The sequence below is a fragment of the Pteropus vampyrus genome, unplaced genomic scaffold (genome assembly GCF_000151845.1).
Source record: "Pteropus vampyrus isolate Shadow unplaced genomic scaffold, Pvam_2.0 Scaffold593, whole genome shotgun sequence".
NCBI lineage: Eukaryota > Metazoa > Chordata > Mammalia > Chiroptera > Pteropodidae > Pteropus > Pteropus vampyrus.
Window position 1 is genome coordinate 49,854 of NW_011889374.1, and position 10,571 is coordinate 60,424.

The window sequence follows — 10,571 nt, forward strand, 5'->3', positions numbered from 1 at the left end:
GGCCCAGATGACAGTCGCCAAGTGACTTCCACCATCCTTGGCCCCTGGGCCAACAGCACCATCAGCCTGACCAAGCAGCCGGAAATGGGCACGCATCTCCTCTGTGAGGGGAAGAACTACCACGGGAACCACATGCTGAGCATCACGCTGATGTCAAGTGAGGATGGAGGGGGCCCAGCGCCTGGATGAAGAAGAGCGAGATGGGGGCAGGCTCTGGGGCCGGGGGAGGGAGCAGAGCTCCAGCTCCAATCCCCAGGAAGGAGGAGGGAGCTTTGCTTGTATGCCCTCTACTTCCAGGTAAGGGTTCTTGGGACAAGCAGGCATTCATCAGAGGGCTCGTCCGGGGCTTTGTCTACGGCGCCATTGCAGCTACCCTGCTCTTCCTCTGCCTCATCCCATTCATGTGAGTACCGGGGTCAAAATTCAGCCGTCAGCCCCTCCCAGAGCCTGCCACTCGGCAGGCCCTGGCTGTGGTACCGGTACGGGATGGGCACAGAGACAGGACCACTGCCCTGAGGAGCTCAGGGTCTAGCAAGGGAAAGAGGCGGCAGACAGGGTCACCACAGTCCAGAGCCATCAGGACTGTACTGAGCCACAAATACGCCCAAGGGACAGGAGCTTTCAGAAAATTTCATAAGGGAGAAAGCAAAGGAAGACATGGCAGCGCTGGAGAAGGCAGCAGAATCCCCAGAGTACAGTCTTAAATGAACCTGGGGGCTGAGCACACGTTTATTTGGTGGGAAGTAGCCTATGCAGACCCCAGGGACACGTTTGAGGAATTTCCAGTGTCTTTTTGCCGTGCCAGTAGCACTGAGAATAACCAATAATGGCTAAAAGCAAAGGTGAAAAACGTCCTTGGTATCGGTTCATAAAGACTCTCGAAACTTGGCTAAACCTACTGGCTAGAAGCCTAGAGTGAGAAAGGCAGAGTTGCCAGAGGTCAGGGCAGAGAGGCGGTCAGGCAGGGGAGCCTTTGGCCAGTCCAGATGTCTCAGGCTTAATCCTCAGTTGGGAGCCATGGAAGTGTGCCAAGCTGAGAAGGAAAGCGTGAACTTGGCGTGGAACGCGGGCCAGAGAGGGAGGTCCAGGTGGCCTGGGGCCTGCACCAGGCCTGAGACGGGGCAAGTGATGAGAGGTGGTCAGAACACGGGGCTTGGGAGTGACTGGCTTATCAGGGGTCAAAAAGAAGAGGAGCAGGTGGCAGGGCCAGTTGGGGAGCTATTTTCAAAGCAGAGTCTTCAATTGGACTCAAAGTCCAACAGAATCCTTTACAGTTTGCAAAGCCCTTTCATAGCCGGCCTCATCCGAATCCCACAGCTTGATAAGGAAGCAAGGTGTCTCCATTGTACAGAATATGAAACCGGTTCCCAGAGAGTCGTGTGGCTCACCCTCGATAACACAGCAAGCTGGCAGTGTCACCGAGGCTCTAAAGCAGAAGTTCTGATTGAGCCAGAGCCCACTTGGGGGTGCTGGGGGATTGGAGAGCCAGAACTGATCTGGAGGGTCATTTCCTTAGAGTGAAATTTATCAGAATGAAGCAGGCAAAGAAAATTGCAACGATCAAAGTGGAAAGGGGCCCCGAAGTCAAAGAAGGCCAAGAATCCGAGATGTCTCCGGAGAAGCCTATAGTCACCCCATCTTCTGAGAGCCAGGTATTGGTGGGTACCCATTGTGTCTGGAATATAGTCTGTCAAGATAAAGATACCAAGCCTCACGAGGAGAGGCACACACACTGTTTAAAGGAGTTGCCATCCTCAATCCTAGGGTGTCTAGAATGCCAGAACATGCTTGAAGGTCACCTTATAGAGCAGCAGTCCCCAACCTTTGTGGCACCAGGGACCGGTGCTCCTATGAGAATCCAATGCCTGAGGAGCTGAGGCGGAGCTGAGGCGGCGATGCTGGGCTGGGGAGTAGCTGTAAACACAGACAGAGCTTCGCTTGCCTGCCTCCTGCTATGCAACCTGGTTCCTAACGGGCCACGGACCGGTACCAGGGTTCAAGACCCCTGTTATAGATGATGAACCTAAAGCCCAGGGTGGGAAAGGATGAAAATCGAGAGAAACAAAGAGTGATTAGAATCAGTAGTGCACATAAGCACACACACGATGAGTCCCCACTGAGAAGAGTCGGGAGAACCTCTAACAGTGGTTAGAGCACCAGAGTAGAAATCGCAGGGTTTGGTCTCTGAGTGTTTGGCAGGCTGTGGGTCGGCACAGTCTGTAGGTACCACAGGCCCACATCAATCCGAAGTGCTGGGGTTCCAGACTCAGCCCAGGTTACCCCTTTATTTACCCTCCACCCCATCTCCTCAGCAGGGTGTGGAAGGGACAGTACCTGAGGATGCCGGGCCTCACTGCTGTTCACCACTGACAGTTCTCTAGGACCAGAAGTGCCCTGCTGCTGTCTTTATACCTCGCTCTTAAAGCTGGTGTCCCTTTGTGGATAAACCATGCACCTGTTATATTCCACGAATATGTCCTAATATCCATGTGCTCAATGCTGAGATCTCAGATCCTACCCTCACAGAGCAGCCAGGCTGGTGGGGAAGGTACCCTCGCAGTAACAGGGCTGGTGGGGAGTTCTGGTTGCCCAGAGGAGGGAGGGACTGAACCTACTTGCAGAAGCAGGCAGAACTTCCCTGGGGAGTCTGGGGAACAGTCGGGTGGTTCCTGGTGCTGGGAACACACAGGGAGGACCAGTGGGAGAAAGAGTTGCAGACCCCAACCAGGAGATCGCAAGAAAAGGTGAAGCCATTGCTTTCATTCAGCTCGATGGAAAGGACAGAATCCTGTGCTTTTCAGATTTGGATACCTCACCTTTAAACCTGTTACAACATCCTCCTTCCTTTGCTCTGCCCTGCAGAACCCATTACCCTAAAGTTCCAGGAAGAGCAAGATAAACTGGAGCTGACAAAGCCTGTAAAGGCAACAGTCGCACCTGGAGCTGCGTTATCCCTGGAAATACAGAACTTCACAGGATGCTTAGAGACCCCAGAAACTAGGAGTCTGTGACAGACTTAGAGCCCTTGAGTCTCCTCAGCTCACAAAGCCCTCTCAAGCACCCCAACCCGCCCTTCACACTGATTCTTCGTTGAATATGGTTACTCTTGGACTTGATCTTAGAACCTTTGAAAGCAAACTATGATCTGTTGTTTGGGTTAATCAGAAGAAATACACCCGCCCTGGGATGGTGTCAAACAAAGGAAAAATAAAGTTGAGACTATGAAATAGGTCCACCAATAAGTAGCTCTTGACCCCCTGCTGTGTGCCCAGGAACTGGCATCACAAATGGATTGAATTCCAACTTTGATGCTTAGTGGTTACGTGCATCAGGTAAGACTGCTTGCCTTCTCTTCCCCTCCCACACGCACGCTTTGAACTTTAGTATCCGCACCTGAGGTGTACCCGGGTGGAGAACGAGTGAGAGATGGTGGCCAGAGATGTAGGTGAAGAAAAGACAAAGGTGAGCCCTGAATGCTAAGATGAGGCACTGGAGCTTTATCCGGTAGAACCGTATCCCGACTCCCTTAAAATGTAAGTTCCATGAGAACAAGGATCTTGTCTGTATTTTTTTTTTCTACATGTATCACCAGCACTTAGAATGGTGCCTAAAATATAAAAAGCTTTCAAAAATGTTTGTTGAATAATTGGATGGATGGATGGATGGATGGGTGGGTGGATTATAAGCTGCTGGAAGCTTTGAGGCAAAGAAGTGGAGTGACCAGATACATAGTGAAAGATCATTCTAGGAATAGCTATTGTAAGATGTATTTGGAAGCGGTAAGCCTGGAGGCAAAGAGCCGAGTTAGGAAGTTATCGGAATATTTCTTGGCCAGGCTGAAAAGTAGGCGTACAAGGAATGAGAATGGGATTCTGGCCTGAGAATGGACCATGGTTGTGTATTGTTTCCCTCGGAATGGATGACGGCCTCCTTTCCGGAGCCGGATGCTGGTGATTTTTCAGCACTTGGAAAAAGGGTCGTCTCTTCCCTGGGGCGTTATTTGTGGGTAAATCCAGTGGTTCTCCATTCAATACCAGTGATAGGTCATCTTGTACTCAGGGTAGATGTTTATGTGTGCAGGTTCACACATTTCACAGAAAGAGGAGGATCTACCTTGTGCCGGATAATAGAGCAGACAGGCCAGGCACTGCCACTGCCTCTGTGGAGCTTGTGGTCTACACAGGTACACAGACAAGGAAGAAATCAACACAAAATTATCGCTTAAAATGTCAAGCGCCAGGAAGAAAAAGGGACCAGGGGAGGAACCTGGTTTGGACTAGAAAGACAGACTTTTTGAGAAAAGGACATTTGTGCTGAGACCTAAAGAAATTTGAGGAGCCAGCCAGGAAACTGCAGACTCTTATCTCTGAGATGGAGAGGTTTGGTGAGTTCAAGAGCCCAGAGAGGCGGGGCGAGTGGGGCGGACTAAGGAGTGGGCTCCCAAGGAGACAGACCTTTCGGGGCCCCAAGGGCTCTGGGGAGAAGCTGAACTTTCATCCTCACTCGTGGTGGGTTATTTCTCCCTGTGCTTTGTAATCTTGGAAAGTGGGCTCTTCTTCATCAGAATCTTGTGCACAGAGGTTTTGAGTCGGGGATAGAAGTGTCTCTCATAGGACTGGGGTTTGCTTCTATCAAAGAAACAAATCCTCTACCAGGGAGAGGTGGGCAAGGATGGGGAGAGGGAGGGTGGTGGGTTTGGGGAAGGAGAAGAGAACGAGAAAAAGATTGGGACCGGGCTGGGAACAGGTCAGGAAGGGGTTGGCATGAAAATGGAGAGCTGGGTCTTCCTCGTGTGTCTTGTTTTGTTCGCGATGGGGGCCTTGGTCTCAGGACAGGAAACAAGGGGGTACCGAGGTGCCTTCTGATTGGCCCTGAGGCTCGTGCACCTGGCATTTCGTTCCTTGATCAATGGCTTCCAACCAGGCTGTCCCCTGCTCCCCCACAAGTACCGGGTTGAGAAAGGAGTGTTGCTTAATGGTTGATTACCTTGGAGTCTCAAGCTCTAGAACCACCTGCTCAAGACAGACTATTCTCTGGAGGGCTTGTCGAGGGGGAGGGGTGGGCGCCCCCGTTAGAGTCCAGGATGCCCAGTGGTGGCCGTTGCTCCAGGGCGGCTCAGGCACCAGAGGCCCCCGGGGCTCTCCTCCGCTGCCCTGCACCGCCCCCCCAGCTCCCACGGGCATCCTCGGGTCCTGACTGGCTCTGGGTGGACGCGCGCGTGCCCAGTGGGGCGCACGTGCCCAGTGGCGCGCGGGCTTTCTCCGGAGTGGGTTTCCGCACGTGACCTCCCGCGGTTGGGATGTGGGTGAAGCTCGGGGGTTCCCAGGCCTCCTAAGGAGCTGGTTGTAAGACGGCTGATCGGTTAGCCGCCTCCGCCCCCGTCAGTGGCCACGGAGTCCGTTGGTGGGCGCGTGCAGTTTCCCCGCGCGTCGCCGAGTCGTCGGGCTCACGGTGGGGCGTGGCACCAGCGCAGCAGCTCGTCCCCGGGAAAGCGAGTTCTCCAGTCGGTGTCCCGGAGCACGGAGTGAGTCAGACAGTCAGCCCCTTGCTGCGCTCGGCAAAAGTCCAGGGCGACGTTCAGCTTTCAAGGAAGTAGCCAGATGGAGACGTGTCGAGAAAGGTCCAAGCTGGAACTCTTGGAACCTGAACCCCAAAGGAGGAGGCGACCCGGGGAAGGGAACTGAGCAGTTAGGGGGAGCGGGAAGAGGTTGCCGTGGAGACAACCCATAAACGTGGCGCAGCCTGGAGAAGGGAAGAGCGCGGAGTCGTGAAGTCTGAAGGACCGTCACATCCCGGGCAATAAAACCCTCTCGCGTTACACGGGAGGGAAATCACAGGGGGACAGCGCGCATGGTTATCCCATGTTTGACAGATGGCTGCTCCTCTTCCAGTGACATCCATAGTCCAGGGGAGTGGAAGAAGGAGGAGAAGACGGTGACAAAGAGACTCGTCGAGTAGTATCGCCAGTATCAGAAAAGCAGAATTCCCAGCACGTAGCCTTATCCGTTTGGTGTTTGAAACAGACAAGTCTCAAAATATTTGCCTAATAATAAGTCTCGCGGAGTCCAAGGTCCCCAGATCATACACGTGGGGAAAGAGAAGGGTGCAGTCCCACGGATAGGCTTACAATTTAGGAAAACAGAGTTGTCACTTACAATGTTATTGTTACTAGAGCAAGAAATTATCAAGTAATACAACCGGTCGCAATTCCGTTTTATTTGAATACCATTCTCATACGACGTGTATTTCTAACATCTTTGGAGTCTCTTAAGGCCACGTTGTTTAAGCTTTTTGTTTGTTTGTTTGTTCCTTTTAGGGAGAATTAGTATCAACAGAGTGGAACAAGTCAGTCATGAATATTCGTAAAAAAAACTATTGCAGAGGAGAAGATAAATTATATTCTTATAAACATTCTCAGTTTTGCACAAGATCAAATCAGTTCCTTGAGCCCTTTTAAAACACAGAACAATATATTCTGATTTACAGCTGCAGGGAAAGAGAATATCTTCAATACTTTCTGAGAATTGTTTATTATAAAAAATTTTTTAGATTAGGCTGGGGAATTTTATTAGCTAGTATTATATACCAAAGTTGGGGGTGGGGGAAGACCTTCAGAGCTCAATTGCGATGGCGTAAAGGCTGAGTGGGCTTTTGTTTGCCGATAACAATTTAATAGCATTTATCTTGTACTTGGCTCAGTGGCCCGGACTGTCACATGGCCACCCCTAAATATAAAAAGCCAGAGAAATAGAGGGTTGCTTTTTCAAAAACCGGGGACTCAATTACCCGAACCAATTTGAAATAAGGAGGAGACACAGGAGGGTGCATATCATGTAGGCAACTCTCGGGGTCAGTCTGAGACATTGTCATAAAAGGTATAGGCAGATAGGAGTGCTGAAGGGGAGTCTAAGGAAGGAGGCTTTCCAACTTTTACCAGAGGGACGTTCCGTTTGACCTGGACTTGGATGGAGTGATAGGATTCGAATGTGGGCGGAGGAGAGAGAGGCAGAAGGATGCTACAAAAAGGGGAGTGGCCCAAGTAGACGTGCAGAGGGAGGAATATATGGAGTGCGTGCGAGCAGAGTACCTTTCTCTCTGTCGCGTGCAAATAATTGCAGAGGTGTAGGGAAGGGGGAGGTGGTGGACATAGGGCCAGTGTGGGCAAAATCACGGAAAGCTTCGAATGCAAGATAAGGGAATTTGGAATTTATGCCGTCATAGAAATGGCTTATCACTCAAAGATCTCTTAGAGCTAGCCCATCTTCTCCATCCACTGTGCCCTCTGAGACCATGTCAGCTTCTGAACTCTTGCGTCCTCCTTGGTGCAGACTCAGAAGGACCCGTGTAATGCCTAAACCGCTCCCCTTGGTTTCGTGCCTTCCCGTGATCCCTCTGACTTTCCACTGATGTGGAAGAGAGCCCGAGCTCCTCAGTCTGGCACTTGAGGCCCTTTAAAGGAGAAAGGGGCCGAGTGAAGACCATTAGGAGAGAGAAGGAAGCAGACATGGATTCGGGGGTCCACGGAGAGTCATGGGGATGCTCCTCTGTTCTTGAAGCTCCTACTTCAGAAGATAACAAACTTTAAGGGCGATGGAAGAGACAGTAGCCCCCAGTTAGCAGCGAGTTGATTTCTGCCCCCACCCCGTGTCTCTTACTGCCACCCCTGTCCTTACTCATTCCAGATCCTTCCCTCTAGGACGTACAGATCTGAGGTCAGAGTCGGCAGCAGCATAGGCCCTGGTCCTCTCCTGTCCTTGACGTCCTCTTGGCACCGATGTCACTCCCAGTGTTGTGGTTGGGTAAGTGGCACGGGAGGCAGGGTGGAAGGTACCCGAGGAAGCCAAGAATGGGCTGTGAGGGGTGCCAGTAGGGGCGGAAGATGGGCAAGGCCTGCGGTAAGGTAAAATGGTGAGGACCTAAAGACTTAGGTACTTGATAAATAATCAGTAATAGACAAGTTCCAGGCATGCATTCTGCGACTGGCGTTGTGACCCGTTCCATCTACCCAACAGCCACCTCAGGAATTATTATTCAGATTTCACAGACGGGAAAGCAAGCTTTGGGAGATTAAGCACCTTGCCCAAAGCCACTTGAAATTCTTCTAGGGGCATATCCGACTCTTCTGCCTCCTGGTTCCATTTTAATGCTACGCCCCTGCCACTCTAAAACCTAAACCATAAATGTATCCACATCTGCTCCCTCAACATCCTGTGCGGGCGGTGTCGTTAAGTAACATCTTAGGAAACAAACAGCATGGAGGCCCAGAACCACGTGTGATGAGATCCACGGATGAGATGTTGTGGAGTATCAGACCTTACGTGTGGAAAGCTGAGGGCCAGGCCAGATGCCCTGACTCCTTTCTCTATCACATGAGACAGGACCCTTAATCTCTCTGAACCTCAGTTTCCCCATCTATCTAGGAGAGTAGTAATAAAACCATCGTAAGAATGGCTTAATCTGATTTCTGTGAAGGTGTTTGGAAATCTGTAAACACTTGCTCAGGTGGTATATTACTAGAAGTGGCCTCGGGAACCAAGAAGTTCACCAGTACGTCCGTTTCGTACTTGGGAGAGTTGTCACCTAGGAAATAGAGAAGGAGTAATTGCTCAGTAAGCGCCAACAGCTAAGTTACAACCTGCAACTAATATCTTTGATTCTCACCACACCGTGGCTCTGGTATTATTGTACTCTTCTGAATGAGAAACCGAGATTCAGAGATGATGTAACATGGCCAGTGCCCCCAGATGCAGTTACTACCAACAACAAGGACAACAAAAAACTCAGCAGACTGGATTCGCTTGGTGCAGTTTAGGAGTCCCCAAGACCACCCTCATGTTCCACGATTTACAAAAAAAGACTCACAGAACTCAGCAGAACTGCTATATTCATAGTTGTGGTTCATTATAGCAAAAGAATAGAGATTAAAATCAGCAGAGGGAAGAGGCACATATAAGGCAGGGTCTAGGAGAGACCAGGCCTGAGCTTCCAGCTGTGTCTCCCAGAGGAGTTGTGTGGACAGTGCCTGCTTCTCCCAGCAACAATGTGTGGCAACACTCACAATCTTACCAGTCACAGAAACTCCAAGCCAGGAGAGTGTCCAGGGTTTTTATTGGGAATCTGGTCCTGTAGGCATGGCTGGCCACCCCCATGACTGACCTTAGTCTACAGCCCTTCCGTGGGTCAAGCTGATACTGTGTGGCCTCAGGCCTCAGGTAAACCAAAACACTCTTATCAGGCAGGACATTCCTTAGAAGGGCTTAGAAGTTCCCTACCAGGAGCTGGGAAATGGCCAGACCTTTCTAGGGTAAGGTTAATCCTTTAATGCACCATTGAGATACTGGGGGACGGGAGGCGAGTCTGTTTCTCATCTTGAATCCTCTACCACAGGGTTGCTTTCTCATGTTTTGATGGAAGTCACGAAGATACCTGTGGAAGAGGGCCTGTGCACTACAGTCCCCTGCAAATTAGAATTTTCCAAAGACTCCCCAAGTAATTCCATGATCACGGGCTACTGGCTCAATGAAAATATCAGCTTCCCTATAGCTACAAACCAGCCCAGTGTTACCAGAGATGACGACACAGATGGAAGATTCCACATTGTTTGGAATCTTGAAGAACCAGACTGTACCCTGCTGATCCACAATGTACTCAAAAAGGACAACATGACATACTTATCCTATGCAGATCCAGGAAAACAAAAGAGTGCTTTACTGAAGAATATCACACTCTCCATGTCAGGTGACATTCAGTCTCATGCAGTGGGTAGTTTGGAAAGAAGGAACTCCAGAAGGGATTCTGATCATTGTGTAGTTTTACCACGCTGGGCGCTGGGCTTTACAAAGCTTAGTGATTCCGTTTTCACAACAATAATACAAAGAGACGGGTACAATTGATAACTTTATTTTTCTGCCTAGAAATGGCAAAAAGAGAGGAAAGGACGTGCCTAGCAGCAGCATCAAGCCAGGAAGAGATGGAGGCGTAAATGATCCCAGATCAGCGGGGAAGGAACGGAGCCAACGGAGAGAGCTGGATTGGGAGGGAGGAGGCAGAATAAGAGCTGGCCCTAGGAAATGTAGTCTGGGGCACAGAAAAGGGATCAGAGGCCACGTACGTCCTTAGGAAAGTCACTCACCAGGGTTCAGGTTCGTTCAAGTTCTGCCACCTTAAGACCATTCTCAGTTGACTCACCTAGATAATGGGCTATGCCCCTTCCATTCAGAGAAGGGAAATATGCTTGTGAAGAGCCACCCAACAGTAGCAATCCAGAGTCCGTGTGGTTGGATGAGTAGAGGAGGGGTACCAAATGAGCTAATGAGTGGGAACGCACTTCGTAACCTGGAAACACAGTCCAGTGAAGTGTCCATGTCCCCAAATTTGGATCCAATCCCTCTCCCTCCTTCAGATCTGACCCAGAAACCAGAGCTGTACATCCCAGAGAGCCTCGTGGCTGGGAAGCCTGTGACCTTGACCTGTACTATCAGAGGCCCCTGCATAGAAACCAAAGTCCTCTTCCTGTCCTGGAAAGGGCCTACCGTGTCCTTCAACACAGATGGCTCCAGCAACTCCTCTTC

At 50.7% G+C, this 10,571-nt stretch overlaps 1 protein-coding gene across 1 annotated transcript in view; it reads left to right on the top strand.

Annotated features, from left to right (window-relative positions):
* The window catches only part of LOC105308579 (myeloid cell surface antigen CD33), a 35,136-nt gene extending 27,781 nt beyond the window's left edge, over positions 1 to 7,355 (top strand). The window contains exons 5-8 of the mRNA XM_023525668.1: positions 8 to 157; positions 298 to 403; positions 1,517 to 1,652; positions 7,329 to 7,355. Coding sequence (XP_023381436.1) covers positions 8 to 157; positions 298 to 403; positions 1,517 to 1,652; positions 7,329 to 7,355 — 419 coding nt within the window. The remainder of the gene's footprint in view (positions 1 to 7; positions 158 to 297; positions 404 to 1,516; positions 1,653 to 7,328) is intronic.
* The last annotated feature ends 3,216 nt before the right edge of the window (positions 7,356 to 10,571 follow it).